At 47.6% G+C, this 23,057-nt stretch overlaps 2 protein-coding genes across 5 annotated transcripts in view; one reads left to right on the plus strand and one right to left on the minus strand.

Moving 5' to 3' along the window:
* The window catches only part of VILL (villin like), a 37,721-nt gene extending 25,899 nt beyond the window's left edge, over positions 1-11,822 (plus strand). The window contains exons 11-20 of the mRNA XM_030264207.4: positions 244-344; positions 607-744; positions 1,281-1,439; positions 2,957-3,136; positions 3,992-4,137; positions 4,809-4,953; positions 5,615-5,803; positions 8,140-8,208; positions 9,087-9,335; positions 10,584-11,822. Coding sequence (XP_030120067.4) covers positions 244-344; positions 607-744; positions 1,281-1,439; positions 2,957-3,136; positions 3,992-4,137; positions 4,809-4,953; positions 5,615-5,803; positions 8,140-8,208; positions 9,087-9,335; positions 10,584-10,697 — 1,490 coding nt within the window. The 3' untranslated portion in view covers positions 10,698-11,822. The remainder of the gene's footprint in view (positions 1-243; positions 345-606; positions 745-1,280; positions 1,440-2,956; positions 3,137-3,991; positions 4,138-4,808; positions 4,954-5,614; positions 5,804-8,139; positions 8,209-9,086; positions 9,336-10,583) is intronic.
* Positions 11,823-13,774: 1,952 nt separating this feature from the next.
* PLCD1 (phospholipase C delta 1) overlaps positions 13,775-23,057 on the minus strand; it is a 53,920-nt gene continuing 44,637 nt past the window's right edge. For all 4 annotated transcript variants that reach the window (XM_032746588.3, XM_032746589.3, XM_002196609.6 and 1 more), the window contains exons 9-15: positions 21,906-22,067; positions 20,411-20,567; positions 19,289-19,405; positions 17,740-17,918; positions 17,092-17,224; positions 15,247-15,396; positions 13,775-14,923 (exon numbers count right to left, since the gene is read on the minus strand). In XM_032746588.3, the coding sequence (XP_032602479.1) occupies positions 14,832-14,923; positions 15,247-15,396; positions 17,092-17,224; positions 17,740-17,918; positions 19,289-19,405; positions 20,411-20,567; positions 21,906-22,067 (990 nt within the window). In that variant the 3' untranslated portion in view covers positions 13,775-14,831. The remainder of the gene's footprint in view (positions 14,924-15,246; positions 15,397-17,091; positions 17,225-17,739; positions 17,919-19,288; positions 19,406-20,410; positions 20,568-21,905; positions 22,068-23,057) is intronic.

A 23,057-nucleotide genomic window follows, 5' to 3' on the forward strand; every position in this document is an offset into this window, starting at 1 on the left:
GCTAGCCCTCACTGGAACATGCTGTGTGGCCAATTCCAGCCTGTCACAGGTCAATGCTGAAGTGAGTGAGCTCTTGCACATTCCAAAAATCAGCGTTTGTTTATTGGGGGCAAGAGTGGCTTTTTGCAAACCTGGACTGGGTTTTCCTTGCTGTACAGTGGTTTTGGGTGAGGGTTGTGGGAAGTGTTTATGTGTTGTCATGCATTCACTGGGTTCTTGTTTTTGTTCTGCTGGTGCACGCAGCCAAGGTGGAGCAGGTGAAGTTTGACACCACCCAGCTCCACGCCAGACCTGAGCTCGCAGCTGAGCAGAGGATGGTTGATGATGCCTCCGGGGAGATCGAGGTGAGAGAGCTCCTTTGGCTGACAGAGAATACAATAATCAGCCTGTTTCCAAGCATTACTTGGTTTATTCAGCTTGGGGGAGACTGAGAACAGACCTGATGGCAGTTCACAGCTTCCTCACAAGGGGCAGGCACTGATCTCTTCCCTCCAGTGATGGAACCCGAGGGAGCACTTGGATCTACAGTGGTGTGGTAGCCAAAGGGTTGTGCTCTGTCCTGACCTTGGCTCCGCTGCTGCTCACCAAGATGTTTTTTGTCCCTAGGTGTGGAGGATTGAGGACTTGCAAATGCAGCCAGTGAATCCCAAGACCTATGGGCAGTTTTATGGGGGTGATTGCTACCTGGTCCTGTACACCTACCTGAGGTCAGGCAGACCCCACTACATCCTCTATATGTGGCAGGTAGGTCAAAGCAGAGCAGAGGGCACTGTGCTGTGCCTGCTGTGTGAGCCTAAAGCTGAAGGGAGCAATTGCACACAAAAATCCCAGCCCAAACACACGGAAGAACTCAGATACACTTTGCTCACCAGTTTCAAACATCCCAAGCTGTTCTTTGTAGGTAGTATGGATACTGATCCCAAAGTGGCATCAGACTGAGCACCAGCAAAATCAGACAAAAAGACTGAAGAATGATGGGGCTTACAGTGCTGAGGTCAAAATTTGGAGTCAGATTGTCCCTTAAAGCCTCAGTTCCTAGAGTTCTATGTGTATATGGACATCTCTGCTTTCCTTTTCAAAGTATATTTTCATGCAGAGAGAAGCTTCAAAATGGAAGTCCAAAGTCTACAAAACCGGAATGCCAGTGAAATTTAAATATCTGGAAGTTTTAATTTTGATCTCATAATATTACACACTTTGGGATTGGCAAGTGTTGAATTGTGAAGAGGCTTGTACCCTTGCTGTCATCACACTTTGTGTGTCACCTCCCTGTCCCCCAGGGCCGCCACGCCTCCGTGGATGAAATCACTGCCTGTGCCCTCAATGCCATCGAGCTGGACAGGAAATATGGGGACGAGGCCGTGCAGGTGCGAGTGACAATGGGCAAGGAGCCCAGGCACTTCCTGGCCATCTTCAAGGGCAAGCTGGTCATCTATGAGGTAACGTGGCTTTGGGAGGTGGAGCAGCAGCGATGGCTTGGCAGCTGCAGTGGAAATAGTCCAGTAAAAATGGGCAGATATTCAGGAAAGGAGCCTGCCAGCCCTGCACAGGCTGGCAGAGGGGACATTTCTGGTACTCCTCAAGCAGTCTGAACACTGTTGGAGTAAATACAGTCCTGGACTGACCCAACTCAACTCCCCACCCCTGAGCTCCAGCAGTGATGTGTGAGGTTCATTCCGACTCTGTCCCAAAATATTTTGCAGAGTTAGAATAAGGCAGTCATCTTGTGAATTACCAATGCTGCTACCCAGAGAAGGCCCTGCAAAATATCCTACAAACGTGATTTGCATTGTCCTTGCCTGAATTACATCACAGAACTACCAACCCACTTCACTTGCTGCCTTGGCTGCTGACGTATGTGGTGGAGAAATTCCACCTGTGGCTGTGGGAGAGGATTGTGAGTTTGCGGGCCCCGAGCTGGGCAACTCCGTGAGGGCTCCCCTGGCAGGGGGAAACCCTCCTGAAGCAGTTCTTTGTCAGGAAAAGCTGACACACAGGACTTTTTCGGTCTTCAGGGTTTTGTTTTATTGTTATCTTATGACTTCAGTACACTGTCTGTGCCCAGACCTTGCATGCATGAAAACAGCACAAAAATGGCCAACAAACTTGTGCTGCAAGGGCTTTTTAGTCTAATCAAAAACTAAACTACCCAATTAAGAAGTGACACCTAGATTATTTTCCTTTCTAACCCAATAACTGACCCCTAAAGATCCGCAATGCGGATTTTTCTACCCAATTACAAGATACCACCCAAACCCAAGAAGAAGAAGGAAGAAGAAAGGAACTCGAGACACCACCCTGTATCCTCCATCTTGAACCCATCTAGAATATGCTAAAAATCCTAAAATCTAAATTTCTCAGCCATGTGACATACTAAACTACTCTCTACAATCTCTACAACCTATTTCACACTTTTGTGGTCTCTAGTTTACTTTGAAGCTTAGGAGGCCTTCTCCATGAATGAGGGTCAAAGTCAGTGTTTTCCTGGGAGTCAGAGCACCCCAAGACAGACAGGGGGATGTTCCCTTTGCCCTGGGTTCCTACAAGGGGGATTGCCCTCAGCCCTCAGTGTTGGTCCCACTATATGGTTTCCATGACAGATGTTCAGTTAGGATGAGCACAGCTGAAAATCAGGGCACAGATGCCTTGACTAGTTTGCATGGCAAACCCTCTACAGACACCTGTAGAGATCTGGTGACATGGACCTTGAGGATCTTGATGGGAGCTGGCCAAGACTCTGTAATCAGGGTGAAATGTGGGAGTTGTGCCATGTAGGTTTCATTCTGACCTGGAATCAGAAGATACTTGGATTTCCTCTCCTGCTCAGTGCAGAACCATGGTCATCATTGCAACAGTGGGCAGGGCTGTGAGCCCAAAGCCTTCCTCAAATCAGTCACACCCTGGATCTGTGTGTCCTCCTCACCTCCCAGTGGCACCCTTCTCTCTCTGCTTGCAGGGCGGCACGAGCCGGGCTCAGAAGAGCAGCCCCGAGCCGGCCATCCGCCTCTTCCAGGTGAGGGGCACGGATGAGGTGAACACAAAGGCCACAGAGGTGCCAGCCCGAGCCTCCTCCCTCAACTCCAACGATGTCTTCCTGCTGACCACCAGCCAGGTGTGCTACCTGTGGTGTGGGAAGGTGAGTCTGCAGCGAGACACGGGGAGGCAGCCAAAGGGATCTGAAGTTGGTGAGGTGGGGCTTGAGTCTTCTGCCTCTGCTAGGTCATGGAGATGATTCCTTGGGCAGGTGGCCCATTAATTCAGTGGAGAAACGGCTTCAAGTTGTGCCAGGGGAGGTTAATACTACATATTAAAACAAATTTCTTCACAGAAAGGGATGTCAAACACTGGAACAGGCTGCCCAGGGCAATGGTGGAGTAAAAAGTATTCAAAAATATGTGGATGTGGTAGTTGATGACATTATTTAGTGGTGCTGAGCGGATGGTTGGACTTCATGATCTTAAAGGTCTTTTTCAGCCTTAATGATTCAATGATTCTGTGAGGAAAGTGAACCCAGGAAAGGGCGGGTCAGCAGTAAAAGCCTTCTCTACAAAAGTAACCCATGTTTTGGGGTTCACCTCACCTCATTGTAGGTGTTGATACAGCTGGGATGAGAGCAAATTCATTTCTCTTTTTTCAGTCATGTGTCAGGATGAGATGGTAGATCAAACCAAAGCAGAGAAGTTGTCAATGTCCCATCCCTGGAAGTGTTCAAAGCCATATTGCATGTGGCTTGGAGCATCTTGTTTGAGTGGAAGTTGTTCCTGATAATCTTTTAAGTCCCTCCTAACCCAAATCACTCTGTGAGTTTTGCTCTAGGTGCCACTGGCTGCACAAAATGTCCCTTCAAGGACTAGAAATGGATTCTGAGTGATCAGCTCAAGAGCATTCAAGCAGGTTTGAAGCTCTCCAGAGGACCAAGCCAGCTTTTCCCCAGGGATAATTTTTTCCAGTCTGCCCCTAACTGCACCTCCATCTTTTATCCTGAACACAGGGATGCAGCGGAGATGAGCGGGAGATGGCAAAAATGGTGGCTGACATTGTTTCCAGACGGGACAAGCACACCATTCTGGAAGGACAGGAGCCAGCAGAGTTCTGGGAAGCTCTGGGAGGCAAAGCCCCTTATGCCAGTGAAAAGAGGTAATGGTGACCTGCTTGTTCCTCTGGGCCTGGCCAGGGATCAAAACTTTTCAGGAAAGTGAATACTTTGCTACTGTGTCCTCAATAAAGGGAGTATGAGGTCAGAATATCATCAAGACCTTGGTCAGAAACCACACCAAGGTGTTTCTTTCTTGGCTTTTGGGCCAGGAGTTCTCCTGAAGTGGAAGCTACAGGTCCAAAGCCTGCAGACAAGGGTGTGCTACATCCTACTTTCTCCCCAGTAAACCTATCCCATATCCTGTCCTGAGGGCTGCAGGAGCCACATGCTCCATTTCCAGCCATTATCAGCAGTAGTCCCAGGAGGATCGTGAGACTAGATCTGCTTTTGGACAACATGGATTTCTGGTGATGATTTTCTTTGCAAAAAGTGATCTGGTGTGGCTTTCACCTGACATCAAGCTCATTGCCACAATGAGGGAAGGGTTCTGCTTTTGCCTTTTTGGATGGAGAAAAAAATGACCTTTGAAAATCATTAAAATGGTCAGAGAATCCCTTGATATTTTGCTGACTTTCAGGCCTTTCGGTGAATGTTGCCATGTTCCACCTCTTCCTCCAAGGCCACAACAAATAGCTTCAGGGCCCTGCAGTAAGCCAGGAGGGAAAGATTTCCATCTTTCTTGTTTTTTTCTTCCCTGCCATGCATGAGGCAGGTTCCAGGAGCAGATCACACACTACCAGCCTCGCCTCTTTGAGTGCTCCAACCAGACGGGTCGGTTCATCATGACGGAGGTGGTCGGGTTCTGCCAGGAGGACCTGGATGAAGATGATGTCATGCTGCTGGACACATGGGAAGAGGTCAGAAAAAGCCCTCTCCCCTTCTCCTCAGACATATTTTCAAACAGGTTATGGCTTTAGTTGGTGTTTATTGAGTTGGATCTTGGCCTGTTCAGCTACCTTGAAACGTACCAGAGCTGTTACCAAAATATTTATGCTCCATGCCTGTCTCAAAAGCAAAATTTTCCTTGGCTGGGGGTAAATTTGGGCTCAGAATCACGGGACTATTGGGAAAACTCATTTTTATGGCTTTACTGGCCCCAAGTGGGGCCACTCCCTGGGGGCTCCCTTGATGGGGGAAACTCTCTTGGGGCAGTTCTGTGTTACAAGGTCTTCTAAGCCTAATCGAAAACTAAGTTGCCCAATTAAGAAGTGACACTTGAATTATTTTTCTTTCTAACCTCAAGGCTTGTAATGTGGGTTTTTCTACTTAATTACAAGATACTACCTAAACTTATAAAGAAGAAGGAAGAAGAAGAAACTTGAGACAACACCCTATGCCCTCTATCTTATTCCCATCTACAACATACTAAAAATCCTAAAATTAAATTTCTCACCTAAGTGACATACTATACTACTTTCTATAATCTAGTCTCTGCTCCCACTGTCAGGGGAGAGCAAACAGCTGTGTCTGCACAGGTTCTAATGCCTCACTGACCTTCAGCACCTTCTCCCCTTGCAGATTTTCCTTTGGGTTGGCAAAGCCTCCAACGCACAGGAGAGGAACGAGGCCGTTGCCTCAGCTAAGGAGTATCTCAAGACCCATCCAGCTGGGAGGGACTTGGCAACTCCCATCATCCTGGTGAAGCAGGGCTATGAGCCCCTCAACTTCACAGGATGGTTCAACGCTTGGGACCCCTACAAATGGAGTGTAAGTTGATGGAAAAGCCCTGTTCTCAGGGTCTGCTGTGCTGAGATGACCCCAAGATTGTAAAAGTCTTTGTTTCCTAGCCCGTGCAGCCACAGAAGGAGTCTGGAATGCATAGGATCAGGTTCTCAAGGTTGTTTATTCTTCTTTATCTGTAACATTTTTTTCTCTGATCTGCTGAGCTCTGTCTAGCAAGGAGGACATGGCAATCTGCCTCTCACCTCAGGCGGAGTTAACATTATATACTCAAAACTACATGTACTATATTTACAGTACTGTGCCAATACCTATAATCTATGTTAAACAGTGTGTCTCTACCTTAAACCAATAGAAAAGTGCCACCATCACACCAAGCCATGAAAGACAAGAAGAAGGAAAAGAAGGCTAGGACATGCCCAAATTCCTCCATCTTGACCCCCTGAACTATATTCTAAAAACCCCAAAATTATGCTTTTCCACCCTGTGTTAATTCAAATATCACACTACTCAAATCCTTGTGGCTTGTAATTCCTCATACAAAATTGGCAGTGTTTTCCACGGGCTAAAATCAAAGCCACAGATGTTTTTGACTTCATGCCAAGGTCTCTGAGCCCCCTGCCAGGGTCTGGAGACAGCCAGGGCAGCCAGAGGGATGTCCTGGATCCAACACTCTGTGGTGTTCTCAGCGGTGCCTGGAGGGGGTTGTTGTCAGTGAATATGGGATGCATGGAGTGAAACCTCACTAGGAAATGTCCAGAGCTTCACAAAATTGTGGAATGGGTTGGGTTTGAAGGGTCCTTAAAGATCACCCAGTTCCAGCCCCCTGCCATGTGCAGGGACATGAGTTCCTGGTGCTGTCGGAGCAGCTTCTGCTCCTTCACCAATAAAAAAGTACCTGTGTGGTGAAACAGAGGCTTTTGCAAATGTGCTCGAATTCACAATATTCATCTTTTCATAAATATTAGCTTCCAAATCAAGTTTTTTATTTCAGACAAAAAGAGGTGGGGACTATGAGTAGTAAAATTAGGTTCAGATGGAAAACAGATCCACCCACATCATAAAGGGGAAAAAAAAACCCCAAAAAACAGGCCAAAGCAACAGCAGAAGTTCATTGTTGAAAGTGCAGCCACAGAGGCAAATTTATGACTCAGCTTTAAGGGCAAACTGGTGAAATTAAAGATGTGAGCAGACAGATCTTATGTTCAGGTTTGTGGAAAGCCCATCAGAGCCCAGGACCTCCTGAGCAAGGTCACCCTTGGTCCCTGCACACCAACCTTCAAAAGCAGAGTTAGAAACACCACCTCCTCCCTAGGTAGAAATGGAAACATGCTCCAAGAGATGACTGGGAAGGAAAAATTCTTTTCTCCCCTCTTTCCCCAGGACTCCACACTGCAGGAAGACTCTTACAGGAATACTTTATTTCCTGCATCTGAATTTGCATTGTCTTTCTTCCCAATCCATGTGGTGCTGGATCCAGTCTTGATAGCTGGACCTGGAGAGATAAGGCAGCAACTCACAGTGACCCTTAAAATATGTTGATGCTTAGAACAAAGGTCAAAACTTGTGAGTTTGTTTTATTTTTTTTCCCCAAGAACTGCTGAAAAACAAAGATACAGCTCATAAAATATGTGCCTCTAAAAATATCCCCTGTAGGCAGCTTCAGCAACTACAGACAAGCCATCCAAACTGTTGACATCCCAGAAACATCTGGTGTGTGTTCTTTGCTCACTTTTGGGTCTAAATCTGTTTTCTCTGCAGTCCATGTGTTTATGTTGCTTGTTCTTGTTGGGAAACTTGGTTGGATGATTCTGTTAAGAACTGACATCTCCTGGCTGCTTAGGAAAACACAGTCATGAGCTTTGCCAGTTTATCTAGCATATTCCATTTTTTTTAAATAGAAAACAAGAGGTATCTGGTAATACATGGCACCTAATTACAAGAAGTCAGGACTTGAAGCTTTGAAAAAATATGTTGTTTTAGATAAATGAATCAGGAAAGTTGGAAAAAAAGGAATACTTTCAAGCACTGCAAGATTCATCAAAAATGTAAAATATTTAAATCCAACAAGTAGTAAATATTATTTCTCTTCATTTGCCTTCTGCTCCAAAGTCTTTAAATCTGGTTTCACCTGTTGTTGTACAACTGCAAAGGCTGAAGTCTGTTTTTTTTTTTTTCTTTGTTTTCAAATGAAAGCTCAGATTCTTCTGATTGCAGGGGCTGAGACTTGCAGGAGCTGCCATATCAGTGGTCATCACTGGGCTTTAAAGTGCAGGATCTCCTGACCCAGCAGTGTGGGTTAGAGATCAGGAGTGTGGGCTGAAGGCAGCCCATGGCTCTCACAACTCTCTCTGTCCCTTTAGGATGGCAAATCCTACGAGGAAATGAAGAACAGCTTGGGGGACGTGTCGGCCATATCCGAGATCAAAGTGGTGAGTTGTGTCTGGGCCGTACAAGTAGGAAACCCCTGGGTTCACACAACACCACATCCTTTTGCACCAAGGAGAGGACACCAGGGTCAGGGCAGGGATGGGAACCTCAGGCTGTCAGCATCAGAGCTGTGCTCCTCTGTGGGAAGCAGAGGGAGATGTGATAAATTGCCCATAAATACACCCAGAGCTCCTGGGCCTTTTCCAGTGCTGCCCAGAGGCATCTGTGAGCAGGGCATTGTCCAGCTGCTCTAATGCAAAACTAATTAAGGTGTGTGCAGCTCTAAGAGGGTGTAGTTAAAGTGTTTTTTGAATAGTTTACAGTGGTGGAGCCCCTGAGACCTCAAACAAGGGTCCTCTGGTCAAGAGGGGCATAGCCCAGTGCGGGATCCTCCAAAGTAAATGAGGTCCCAGCAGTCCCAAATGCCATTGTCACATGGGTCAGTTCTGCCCTGGGCAGGGTCAGGATGAAGGCTGGAAGGAAGTGGCAGGTTTGGATGAGGAGAGATGGCTCATCAGGGAGGGGTGTGCAGGTAATTTAGATATTTTAGATATGGTAGACATCTAACCTCACCTTCTGTCATCCCACATGTGCCTTCCCCTGATGTTATCTTGAGAAGAATGAGACTGCTGTAAGTATCCTCAGTTCTTTGTAAGAGCTCTCATTAGTGTGTGCTTTTAGCAGTCCTAACACCAAGGTGTAGCATTTACAGAGGCACTGCACTAACTCTTCAGTTGGGACTTTCCCCTTGCTGCTTTGGAGCTACAGATAGTCTGTGCCAGAAATAGCCCCCCACAACCCCAGCAGAAAGATCCTGGGATCATCCCCACCTTGCTCTGCCAGAGCATCTCATCATGACGTGTTTTCCTCCATTTGGCAGGACCTGAACAACCTCAGCCTGAACAAGAGAACCCTCAGCACAACCAACCTGGCTGGTTCAGCTACAGCAAATGCCTCCTCAGAGTACAAATCTCACTTCAACCACAGTGACAGCAACAGCAACAGCAACAACAGCAACAGCCACAGCCCTGCCATGGTGCCCAACGGGGAAGGGATTTACTCCCGAGAGGTGCTGATGCACAGGACGGTGGATGAACTTCCCGAAGGCGTGGATCCCACTAAAAAAGAGGTGACAGCATTGCTGGTTTGACCCCTTCCTAACTTAACCTGCAGCTGGCTAAGTGTACTTTAGACCACCAAGTCGTGCTCAGATTCAAGGGGACACTGGCAGGACACACAGGTGTCGCCAAAAGCAGGAGCTTTGTGTGAGGAAGTTCATAGGAACTTAGAATGGTTGGATTGGAAGGGACCTTAAAGATGGTCTAGTTCCAGCCCTCTGCTGTGGACAACTTGTGGTGGTTTTAGCCTAATTGAAGTAATTATGGGGTTTCTGTGGCAGAAAAAAAAAGTAATTTCAAGTAGTAATTTTTTAAAAATGCTTTCTTCTGGTAGAATTGTTTTGCTCTTCCATTCAACTTCTGTCCTCAGAGGGACAGGAGGGCAGGGTGACACAGCTGAGGACTAAGCCAGAATTTGCATTTTACTTGAGCTGTAGGTGAATGTTTCCATTTGAAACTCCTCCTAGAAGGGATGGTTTGGGTTTGTTTTTTTTTTAATTGTCAGAAAGCTTACATTTCAGCAATTTTCAATTTCAGAAAAAATTACACATGCCAGATTTCCAGTCAGACCAAGGATTTTGGCAGTGTCTGAAGCTGAATCCAAGCAAGCTGATGGGGGGGACAGAGGATTGATTCCCTCTATTCCCTGTAATCCTTGTTTGACCAATGTCTTGCCCAACAGATCTGGCAAAGGCCAACACCCACAGCCAGAGCCATGATCCACAGCTGGGCTCTACATGGGTTCTTCTACCCAAAATACCAGGAAAAAGCTCAACCTCCCATTCCCACAGGGCCTTTGTCAGCATCCCTTCTTTCTGCAAACCCTGTCTTTCCAGCAATGGGAGTGAACATTTCCAGTGAATATTTTAGGGGAGGGGACTGAGCAGGGGGAGAGGCTTTTACTGTGAATCACTGCCTAAAACTCTGGCCAGCAGAGCTTCCCTGGTGGACCATAAATTGTCCTGGCTACAGTATGATCAGCTGGGGCTAAATTCCAGACAGAGCATGCTAAATCCTCAAAACTGGAACATCTCTTTGGGCTGGTGGGTTTTTTATTCCCCTGGTGCTTTGGGAGGTGGGATGAGGAACAGTCAGCTGGGATGTTGCATTTCCCACCATGAGGACAGGGAGATGAACAGGAGCTGTTGGTCGGGAGTCAGAGGTCAGCAGTGGCATGGTGGGGAGGGGATGCAGCTGTGGGGGTGTCCCAGGCTCTGCAAAAGCCAAAGCTGACCTGTCCTCCTCTCTCCTCACTGCAGTGCTATCTCTCCGATGCTGATTTCCACGATATCTTTGGGAAGTCCAAGGATGAGTTCTACCAGATGCCCAAATGGAAGCAGCAGAATGAGAAGAAACAATTTGGACTCTTCTGAGACTGCAGGGGGCATGTGATGACTCTGGGACCAGCCCCTGCTCCCTTAGGAGCTGCAGGAAAACAAGTGTAGGCATTTCCTCAGTGATCCCAACCCGGCACCCCAATCCAACACAGTTATTCCAGCAGCCACTGTTCAGAGGATGGATCCTTTCTTCCTGCAAACCCAGAACCCCAGGAGGAAAAACCTTTTTCAGGAACAGCCTGACAGGATGTTTTTGCCTCTTCCTGACACTTTATTGCTGATAGCCATGAAGACAAGTGTGTGCCACACAACAACTGCATTGTAGCCTCATCTTTCCTCTTCCTTTTGCCAATTGTCACATGCACGAGGCCATGATCTTTCTTCATTTGTAGAAGTTTAAACTTAGTCAAGACAAAGGCCATTTGCAGCTGCTGTGTGAATTCTGGGTGGGGAGAGGAGGGGGAAGCCCTGAGAGGATGGAGGGGGAGCCTTGAGGTCAGGAACAAGCCTGATGAGGTAGTCTGTGGAGTGACACCAGACAGTTCTGCCCCCTCTCACTTTGTAGAAAAGCTACTCACCAAAAAACAGCAAGAATCAGGTCCAGATTAACATGCATAGCCCAGGGCAGGTAAAACACATGAGAACCTGGTTTGGGGGGAAAAAGCACTTATTATGACCATATTTATTAGCCAATGTTTCCAGAGGATGATGACACTAAAGGCTAGACACAAGTATTGATTTTTGACTGCCAGACAAGGCTCTACTTTTTTTTTTCCTCTTTTTTCTCATTGAGACAGCATCTGCAATCTCAGCTGGCCTCCCTGACTGTGGCCAGGTGATGTTAGAGTCCACCTGCCTGCAGACCAGAGGCTTGAGGAAGCCAGGAGGGTTTTGGGTATGACCTGAGGCAGAGGGTGTCCTACTGAAGCTTTTATCAGGGCTCCATCCTGGTGATGTCCTTGGGACTGAGAGTGCTGGTTCCACACTGTGGGATCAGTCTGGCTGGGGAGGGCAGTGGGAAATGTAAGCAATCAGTGATTACTGGATAAAACTGTAAGCTAAAGGCAGCAACACCGCCTTAAAAACTCAGACAATGTGGTTTGCAGTTTTACTCCATTTCCAACCTGATCAGTGATTCCAAATAAACATCCAGCAGCAGCACTGTAAGTGTCCTTGATCAGCATGGGGGGTAGGATTGCAGCAGATAAAAACTCTGCAGGGCCACAGATCCTTCAAACACATGGTCATCGATGGAATTTTGGATTTTTTTTGGAAAGAAAAGAACAAACTGAGGAGGTGGGGTCCCTTCTGTTCTAAAACTCCACGTAGCTCAGGCCATTTGTCCCCCAGTGTCCATGGACCCTGCTCGTGAAGCCCTCATTGGCAGTGAGCAGCAGAACCTGGCCTGACTGCTCAGCCCTGCTGCAGGGATGTGGGCATGGAGCTGGGCAGCTCCAGGCTGTTGACAAAGAGCTCTCACTCAACATCCAGGACCACACCGTTGTGCTGAACTGTCACTGTCTGGCTGGGCTGGAGCAGGGACCTCCAGGTCATGGGGTCTCCTGAATAGATATTTGTGTTTAAGAATTGGTAGTTAACTTAAAATAAACCCCAACCCCATTGTTATGTTCCTACTGCCACTTCATCCCATTTCTGCTTGAGGGTCCAGCCCAGGACCCACTGGAATCCTCTGTGCAGAGTAAGCATCAAGAGAGACACAAATCAGCTGAATTACCTGTGATTGCTCCTGTTGTGTTCACAAGAGATGCAATCAGTGCACATTGTCCATCTTTCAACCTCTGTTGGCACTGCTGGAGTCAGTAATATTTGCCTTGCCTCGCTGAAGAGTGCTGCTGCCAGCTCCCAAATTAATGAATTGCTCACTTGATAACAACATGGACCACGTCCCTTCCTTTGGGGAGAGGGATCTTGCAGCGTTGGCATCATGCTCTGCCCATCCCATCTCCATCTCAGGTCCTTTCCCACCTGGCTATAGTAGCTTTCCCCAGCTGTTCCTACCTCATAAGGGATGTTTTTTCTTCCCATGGATCTTGCCTACCTCTAAGTGCAAAACAGGCAGAGGAAAACTCGGCCTCTCTGTGCAATCCATCCAAGCCCACACTGACCCTGGTCCCCCACTTCTCACCACAGCAGGCAGGTGAGGGCTTTAGCTCAATAATCCAACTGAAATCTAATCCTGCCACCCAAAAATGCAAGTAATAAGTTCACAGCCAACCCAGTGGGCTGATCTGACCTCACAGAGGAACAGAATCATACAATGGCTTGCACTGGGAGGGAGCTTAAAGATCATCCAGTTCCAATCTCCTGCCATGGACAGGGACACCTTCCACTATCCCAGGTTGCTCAGAGCCTCAGCCCAAGTGGCCTTGAACATTCCCAGTGATGGGGCATCCACAGCTTCTCTGGGAAACCTCTTCCGGTGCCTCACTGCTCTCACAGGGAAGAATTTCTAACTTGCCTCACAAGAGCTGATACAAGTGAGGAGGCAGGAGCACTTCTTACCCCCTTCACCTCTGCTTTTCATCCCATGGCTCCCTAAAACAAAGTGCTGAGGGCACACAGGGAGCAGGGACCAAACCCAGGCTGTCCCTGGGTGGGAGTCAAGCATGTTCCATCCTTGGCCTTCAAATGTGTCTCACCCATGTGCCCCATCCCAGAGGTGACCTGGGAGAGCTCGTGCCACTGCAGGGCCTCCTGCTCTGCCTCGCTGGCCACTCTTGAGCTCTTTCACCTGGCTGGTTGTTAATGCAGTATCAGCCCTTGAAGTGTGTTTTTAATTCACATTTAATCTAGCAATGGTTTACAACATCACACAATATTGTTTACTGCAGCATAACAAACTCCAGGGAGGGCTAAAAGAAACCCAGCTTTGCAGTGGGCATAAGAATCATTAAATCCAGGCTATTTTGGACTAAAAAAATAAGATGACCAAAGTATGTTTAAAAGGACATCTTTGCTATCAGCCCCTCATATTCACCACCAGGGATTTTGATAATTTAAGAAATCAAGCAGGTTTATCTCCAAATTTATGTATGTTGCATTCAAGTAGGACAAAGAGGCAAATAGTGACAAGTAATTGGACGCTTCCAGAATTTGTTTTAAACTTTTAATAGTCTAACATACTGTTAGCAACACAGCTGGCTCTTCAAAATATATATTATTTTATTTCATCAATATTCCCTTAACTCTGTAGTTCTACTTGAAGACAAATCACTCGTTGCCATAAATCCTGTGTTGTTCTCAAAACTCTCTCGTGATGGGTTACTTCTCCAGTGCAACTGGGACCTGCTAGCACTTAAAACATCTACTTCCTCTCTGTTAAAAAAATGACATTTTACTGTAAAAACACAAAGAAAGTTTTACTGTATTTAAAAAAAAAAAAAAAAAAAGCCCTGCTGGGTGTTGAGCATGTTCCCACTGTCTTTGGTTGGCATAAGACCTTCTCTGAGGTCCCTTTGAGTGGGTTTCACTTTGGGGCAGAGGGAAATCTGCTGTTCGGCAGCTTCTTTCTCCTCCACAGGATGAGAGCAAGGCTTTGAATGCAAAGTGGCCTGGCTGAGAGCCAGGCACACAGGCAGAGTAGTGCTCATGTATTTTTTATTACAACACAAAAGGAAACTCGGGTTACATAACACGGGGCTTTGTAGTGCAGCTTTCTTTTTTAATCTGTAACAGAAAGGAGGGGAATCGTGTCCCCGTTTAGAACTTCATCTGCTGAAGGATGGCTGACACCTGCAGTTTCAAGAAGCCACCTGGCACCAGGCCACTGATTGCAGTGCTGAGGGAGACTTCTCCTTGTTCAGATGTTGGGTGCTTTGCCCAGATGCCTGACCGAGCCCAACCCAAGACTAAAAAAGGAGTCCCTATCCTCTTGCTAAAAGCAACATTAAAAAAACCCGAAATAAAGTGAACTAAAACCACAGCTGGATTGGTTGAACAGGTACAAAAGGATTAATCTCAACAGCAGCATTAGGATGTTTCCAGCAGCAGGGAGAAGGTCGATGGCTGTTTCACACCGGGGTCCTACGGAGCACCGAGTGCTGCTCCAGGGAAGGTGCTGGGGACTGACCCTGGCACTGGCAGGGCTCACACACTGAATTCCTTCCAGGTCTGTGAGGAGGCCCACGGTGGCCTGGAGGAGCCAGGCTGCTAATCACAGTCCTGGATATTGACGTAGACAAAGAGGGTGGAGGAGGAGTACGGGTCTCCGTTCTTGGTCAGGAGATGGATGTGGCGATAACCTGGAAGCAGAGACACAGATGGAAAACGGCGTTTAGTCCATTTGGAAAAGTATTTGCTAATGTTTGCCAAGACCCTGCACAAACATCTCCCTGTCTCAGAGCATTTTGTTCCCAGTTTCCCACAGGATCCTGAACAGGCAGGTCCCCAGAGGCACAGCCCTGAGCATGGGTAACACAACGTGCCCAAGGCCTCTGGTGGCAAGAGACAATGTTTTGGTGCCCCAAAAATCCACTCTGAGCTGTGATGGATCTGGACCACTCATCCAGGACCCTGGAGCTTCTCAGAGGGCTCAGTGGCTGTGAGGAAGGCAGCAGGGCCTTACCTTGCTTCAGACTCGTGAAGGGAAGGGTGTACTGCCCGATGAAGTCATTCTTGGTCGACATGTCAAAATCTTCCACCACAAACCGAACCAAGGCGAGTGCAGGGATCTCTATGTCAAATGTAAACTCTTCATTCCAGTTTGGGTTAAAGCCTGGGCAACATAGACAAGGATGGAGGTCAGAGATGTCAGCAGTAATGGTGGCCTGAGGTGTTTGCAAATGGATGGAGACTTTTCCTGACTGTCACCCTAATCTGACCTAGACCAAGGCTCTTAGGAGGTGCCAAGAGCCTTGTTCCCAGCTTTGGTACTGTGATTTGCTACCTGGAACTAATAAATCCTGCAGCTTGGGCTGCTCACTGCAGACCTTGGTCCTTGCAAAGAGTGAGGAGCAGGAGAAGGGAGGAATTCAGCTCTGCTCCACAGGCTCTTGCTGGATGGTACATGGATGTCTTTGGTTGCCATTGGGCCAGATGTAAACTTTTATAGCCCTAAACCAGGGGAGGGAAGAGAGGAAAGCTGTGCTTTTGTGTTGAGACAGATTTCTGGGGCCTTAAGCCTCTGCAACTGCTTGAGATAATCTATCTAAGCACCAGTCTGTGCCCCAATTTCCCTGTCTGCAAGAAAAGTTAATGAGGCGTGTCTGACTACAAAAAGCATAATCAAGTCTGGATCAGGGTCACACGGTCCAGAATCACAAAGCACACAAAACTGAGACCTACACATGAAAGCTCAGTGCCCTCTCTCCAGGCCATGGCAGCTGCAGAGTCAATAAACCACTCCCCAGAAGCAAACAGGAGAGGACATCCTGTTGGAAACCATACTGCCTGTGCAGAGCAGGGACCAAGGACAGCAAAATGTCACCTGGAGCCTGCTGGTCATGCAGGGTTTGTCAGTGATTCTGCAGGAGACAGGGATCTTTCATCTGGTCCTGAAGGTGCTGAGATGGGCCTGGGGTGTCTTTATGGCTTGATCTGCTTTCCACAAGGCAGCACTTATCATTCCAGCACCATTCCAGTATTGTTCCAGCCAGAGAAGGGCTGGCCATGGGGCTGGGAGTGCTCAGCAGCCCTGAAGAACAGGCCTGGCAGGTCTGAAGTGTTCCCTACACAACTTTCACTTGACAGGCTGTAAAAATTATTGTAGGTGATGGAAATGGCCATGAGATTTAGGAGCCGGGCCAGATGTACTCAAACAGGAAAGAGGAAAAGGGAAACATTGTCAGCAGGCAGGAAAATATGCACCAGCTTTCCAGTGCTTGGCTCTTACTACACATAGAAAAGCAGAGTGTGTGTGTTTGTGCAGAATATCCATGAATAATATCAAACCCTCAGTGCACAGAGGGAAGTCACAGCCATGTCTGACTGGTAAGAAATGGTCCTCCAGCTTCTGAGATATTCAAAATTCTCCCTGAAGAGCTACAAGTAAACTTTGTATGGCCCTACTTTAGGCAGAGGCTGGAACAGACACCTCTGAACTTCCTTGCATCAATCTTTTGTGAGTTTGTGACACTTTTGGGGTACAATCAGCCCCACAAGAAGCTTCCTCTGGGAAGATCCTGATGAGAACTCCTGCACACCAGGTCAAATCCAGCTGCATGGAGGTAAAGAGCACTTCCAAAGCTCTAGCTCTGCAAATCTGGCAGCCAGCCCCAAACCATTCACATGGTTGATGTTGTTTTACAGGGAATTTCTGTCTTCAAACAGAACAACACCACCACCTCAAGTATCTGCTTGGTGTGGGCAGGACTGGGTGCCCCAGGGAGGTTTGCCCACAGGGCAGCAGTCTTGCCAAGGGACAGAAAAGGTTCCTGCTCATGGGAGCAGAGCTTGGAGGAAATCTCCTCACCATTGTTTTCGATGACTTTGGTCTGCTTCTTGTTGTTGTCCTGCTGGACACCGTGGATCTCTATTGTTACCTTGGGATCCACAATGGAGTTTTTGCTTTTGTTCACCTTTGGCAGCTGCTGACCAGAGATTATCTGTGGAGGAAACAGGGGAAGAGGTCAGGACATCATTAGGAGAGGGGGCTCCCTGGAGGATTGCCTCTCCTTCCCCAGGAGTGCAGGATCTGCTGTGAAGGCTGGTGCTGCCCTTTTGGGGCTGGTGCTGTGACATCCTTCAGAGGAAGCTGTCATGAGCTTAAAGCACCTAAGGAACCTTGCTCCAGCCCAGCCAGCTGGCTTTGAGACAGGCAACTTTTCTGAGTGTCCCCACAGTGCTCAGCTGGTCCTTGGGAACACCAGAGGTGGCTGCTGATTGCATGTCTGCCTGCACAGCTCTGGAACGACAGCAAATGTTGTCATTAACTTATTGCCCAACATTAAACATGTGAGTTGATCCCTGGAGGATCCAAGTCCATGAGAGCCCCCAGATGTGGGAAATCAGTAGGGTTAGACAACATTGAAGGTAGGACCAGAAGAAGGAGAAGGTACAACCTACACACCCCCCCCAAAAAGTGGATGTTACTGAGATGTTTTCCAGCTTCTATTCTTACTTTAAGCAGCAGCTTCTTCTTTGTCCCCCATGTTCCTTCTGTGATGGATTTTGGATTGAATTTGGTTTGTTCATCCCGGAGGAATTCCGGCTTTAAGACATACCCAGAAAACCCATTGTCCTGGAACCGACCCTGGTACACATCCATTTCTGTGCCTGCTGTCTGGAAATTTAGGGCAACTGCAACATAAATAAATAACTTCAGTCACTCAGATAAATCAATAGCAATCTTTTCATGCTAATTCTGTTCACATAAAACTGCACTTCATGGACATAAACATTGGCTTTTCCACGCTTCAAAGAGCAGTAGTAAACTCTGACCCTCACAGCCTGCTAGCCCTGAGGATTTCTTGCATTCAGAGATGACAAAGACAGGGAGGAGCCATTACAGCCATTCTGCCTTCCCTAGGATCAAAAATTGTCCTGCAAGGAATTTATGCTAGCTAGAACAAGTGCATCTTTTAGATAAACCTCTTAATTTCTATGTTGAAGGGGTCCTCTCCTGCAGTGAAGCCAGCAAATCCATCTCAGATCATTTCTCTGGCTACTTAGCCTCATTATAAAATCTCCTTTTCAGCCCAGATCTGCCTGTTTTCATTTGCCATCCCAAGGGGCATTGATGCCTCTGTTGTTTGGACTAGAGAGCTCCTCATTGTCTGAACTCCTCAGGTGGCAGCACATAAGCTCATAAGAGGTGATCAAATCACCTCTTTACTGTCTACTCCCCAAAACAGACTAAACCTCACTGGTGTCCTAATACCAGGCACATTTCTTGTATTCTTACCAATTTGTTGATACCTTTTAAAAGGCATTGATGTAAAACGTGGAACAATCTCTGTGAACAGCCTCACTGATAGCACAGGGAGTGCACATGGACCCCAGCATCTCCTCACTGCTCCCTTGATTTCCTCAAGGATGATTTTAAACTCTTTAGCATTGCTAAGAGTTGCTAAAGATGCTAAGACATCTCTTAAGACACAGAAATTTATCCTGGTTGCAGGTCCTTCATACCTGGTCATACTTGAAGGCTGAGAGCATTTTTCCACCTGCAGCAAGACTTTGATAATTGCAGCACACTGGTTTTCCTGGGAGCTGAAAGTACTCAGGGCTTGTAAAAAATCTTGTTTTGCATGCCCAAATATCGGATTCATGTCTGGCCTTCCTGTACCCCAAGGGAACTGATGGTGCCTCCCAAGGATTGTCCTTAAGCCAGACAGGACAAGGGGTGTCACCTGTGTCCCCATGGGGGCTGCAGGACCCACAGAGCTCATGCTCCCTTCTCCTTTGTTAAATGGCAACAAGTCTGCTGACAGTGAAATCGCAGGGATTTGCACATTAATGTGCAGAAAAGCCTCTCCTAATGGATTTGTGAGACAGAAAATGGTCCATGGAAAGCCACTTGGCATTGTTTGGAAAGCTGGTCTCTCCCACTGACTGCTGAGCCTCTGGCTGCAAAGGGCTTGAGACTGTTCCTCAGCTGGAGCCCCTCCACAGCCAGGTCACGGGTGACCCAGGCAGGTGACCCCCTCCAGCCCCCCAGTGACACCCACCGATCTGGCAGCCGACGTTCCACAGCTCCACGGGGCTGTAGTTGGAAGAATCCGTCCTCCAGCCTGCAGGGTAGATACGGCTCAGGTGCCTGATGTTGTGGTGAATAAAACTGGTTCCTACAGAGAAAGGAAAAAAAAAGAAGAAAACATCCCTTTCAGTGGTGGAAACATCCCTTTCAGTGGTGGAAACATCCCTTTCAGTGGTGGAAACATCCCTCTCAGTTTTATCTCTTCTTGCTGCTGTTGTGTGCTCCCCTCTGCCTGGTAAGTCTGGCTGAGTGGGAACTACCTGCAAAAATGCCCTTCTTGCTAACAGTCTAGAGGATATTAAGTTCTTCTCACTTATCCTGGCTTGTAAGATAAGCATATATTCTATTTGCCATCTGTTGGAGGTTGGGCAGTTTTCTTATCTCTCCCAAGAACAATGTCTCCCTCTGGGGAGATATCTTCTGTTAATGGGCCATTAATGACTCACTGCATGGCTGGGAAAGTTACATCATCCCATGGTGAGATGATCCACCCAGAAGGGAGGAGCCAAGCAACCCTACCTGCATAAAATCAGCACTTTTTGGGACACCAGGGCAGCCCTTTGATGGATTCCCAGATGAGAAGCTTCTTCTCTGCTGGGTTCCCAGAGGAAGACCAGGCCCAACTACTCCATCACCAGAACTTCAGAGAAAACTCCACCCTTCTACTGATCACCGCTCCAGCAGCATTTCATCTGCCACTCCAGGAGGAGCAGCCACCATTTAACTGGACTATTACCAACACCCTGACTCCTCAGGGTGTCCGGTTCCTGACTCTATCACTAGTTTTGTTTGTGCTAATTACATTTTTTTAGGCTTTTTCCTAGTAAAGAACTGTTATTCCCATTCCCCTATCTTTGCCTGAGAAACTTTTAATTTTAATAGTGGTAATTGGGAGGGAGAGGGTTTACCTTTTCCATTTCACAGGAGGCTCTTGCCTTCCTTCACAGACTCCTGTCTTTTCAAACTAAGACACCACTTTTCTCAGTGATATGCTTGACCAAAGAGATCCTAACCCATGTCTCTGGGATGCCTTTTCCACCAGCAGCTGTCCCTTTCTGGGGGGCAGGGACAGAGGAGGGCAGAACACACATACCAGACTCCTGGGCCAGTTTCAGAGCTTTGCTCTCTGAGAACGACGACATCTCGTAGAAAGCCCGAGGATGGTTGGGGTCATCAAAGCCTTCAAAGTGGACACTCTTACAGTAGACAACTGTGTCTGACAGCTCCTTGGCCAGCTTCAAGGTGTCACTCTAAAAACAGGAGACAAGAGGTTAGTGGGGAGGTTTTGCTGTCGTGCTCAAAAGTGGTAGTTGTGTTTTCTCTGTAGGACCCCTGGGGCTTTTCTTCTCCACCACTTCCACCAGGATAAGATGCACACTCTCAGCTGGTGGTCAGTGCACACTCTCAGTCAGTGGCTGGTGGTGTGCCCTGTGTGTCACCCTGTGCAGGAAAGGCTGGAAAAGGATTCCCTCTTTGCTGGTGGGATACCCTTCCCTGCTGCTCTCTGCAGGATCATTTGTATATCAGCACCCACGTCTGTTTCCAGGTGCTAAACTTTACAGCAGAGCCTTAGCAATGACTTTTCCATGCTGTCCTGGCCCCAGGCATGCAAACCTGGAAATAAAGGGAAGAGAAGGCTGTGAAGCCTCCACAGAGCGTGGGCTTTTTCCCCCATGAACTAGGAAGTTGTCACAATGCTTTGATGACTCCAACTCCACAGCCACATTTATTGGTGCAAGTGAAAGTCCCCAGCTCCCATCAAGGGCAAGAAAAGAAAGTCAAAAATGTCAGAATGCCAAAATAATGTACACATTATTGACTAGAGAGCAGAGAAATAAGTAAGACCTGCAAAGAGTGAGCAGCTATCAAAGAGAAATATGGATCAGTCCTGATACAGAGGTAACACCAAGAGCTTTGCCATCAGTGGGGCTGAACGTGTCTGTGTCACCTATGAAGCCACCCTGTGAGGGATATGGGCTTCACAAGGACCTGCACACTGTAAAAATCCATTTCTCACATGATGGGGCAAAACACTATTGTAAAGGCCAGCCTTTTCCTTCCAGAAATAATCATACTAATTGCTTTAGGAACTGGCTACCCCTTCCCCATAGATCTTCCCTCCTCCAGGTCAGAAACAAATAGTCAGTGAGGCTGCAGGCATATCCCAAAATGTGACTGAAAAAGCCAAAGTCATGACTGTCCCATGACCAACAGCTTTCTGGAAATAAGACAGAGATGTGTCCTTCCACTGCTTCCATAATTGCTACATGGTCTGTCCTTGCTGCAAGGTCCTCCAGTCTCATTTTAGAGAAAAAAGCCAACCTTTTTGCTTGGCTGTCTCTGCAAGATCTCTGTTTGTGCTTGGGACAGGGATCATTAAGCTGGGCAAGCATCACGATCCTCAGCCCCAGCAATTTCAACAATTCACTCTTTCAACCCAGCTGAGTAACTGAAACCACAGTGAGACCTGTCTTGGCTGGGAACACATGAAAAATTGTATTTCAACTGCTTTTCTTTCTTTCCTTCTTTAGGTGTGCTACCAAACTCATCTAAAAAGTGATTTCTCAGTGATTTCTTCTTTCACCTACCTTTCCCTTCTGCTCTACCTTGGTCTTCACAGATTCATCTTCAATTTCAGCTGCTTCATCTTCATCAGAGACATCCTCTGCCTCCAGGTTGTTGTTCCCATTGATGGGGTCCTCCTGCCTGCTCAGCTTCTTGCCTTTCACCAGGATCTTCCCTTTCAATTGCTGCACAAGGAAAAGTGGACAAAATACCTGGTGATTAGACAAGGAAAAGTGGACAAAATACCTGGTGGCCCACCCTGAAAAAGCCCCTCAGCTGTAACCAGTGCTTTTACAGTTGCATCAGTGACTGGTTATTTCCCAGAGACACAGGTAAAAATAAATCTGTTTTTACACTGAGGCCCTGCCCAGCCTCTGAGACCAAAGCCATGAGTCTGAAAACCCCAGGGAACCCAGTGATTCCCCTCTGCCACAGAGCTGACCATCCCCTCAACCAGACAACTTAAAGAGTTGTGCTGTTAAAGACAATTAAAATATACTCTTTTTTCCCCCCAAGTCTGAAATATTGCTCAGCAAACAAGGCTGAGCCTGGAGGTCTGGGCTGCTGGAAGAAATTTGTAGCACCATTTTTGCCCCTCTGTGTGGCCTGTGATTTAATGCACCCCTCACTCTGCAGTGTGTGGCTATAAACCTGTGCACAACTCTGGAAACTGTCTGAGATCCAAGCAGGGGCTGAGGCAGTGCAGCCTCTGCTCCACTGACATTTTAATGGGCAGAGAGCTCCAGCAGGCTCTGGACAGGTGCCTCATGCACAGCAGACATGGAATTTTAATACATTTGGCATTTTGCAGGTGAAGCCTTGGGGTGCTGACAGCCTCAGGAGGATTCCCCTTTGCAAAGCCACCTCCTCTTGAGGGAACAGCTTCTCCTGCCACTGCTCTGATGGCACAACACTGAGCACAGCCAGCAGCGTGTGCTCCCTGTGAGTCCAGGGAGCACCTTCCCTGTGCTGCACCAGTTCTCTCCAGCCTCTTGCAAGGGTCACATGAAACCCCTGGTTGGAGCCCTGGACACTGAGAATTTCAGACTTTCTGTGCTGCCAGGCTCTGACCCCCAGGAGAACACTGCATTGACCTGAGGCTGTGGAGAAGCTTCCAAAATGGAATGGCAGAACTGGGATTGTGGGGGTGGAGTTTGAATAGAAGTGTGTGATCT

Source organism: Taeniopygia guttata, chromosome 2 (assembly GCF_048771995.1).
Source record: "Taeniopygia guttata chromosome 2, bTaeGut7.mat, whole genome shotgun sequence".
Taxonomy (NCBI): domain Eukaryota; kingdom Metazoa; phylum Chordata; class Aves; order Passeriformes; family Estrildidae; genus Taeniopygia; species Taeniopygia guttata.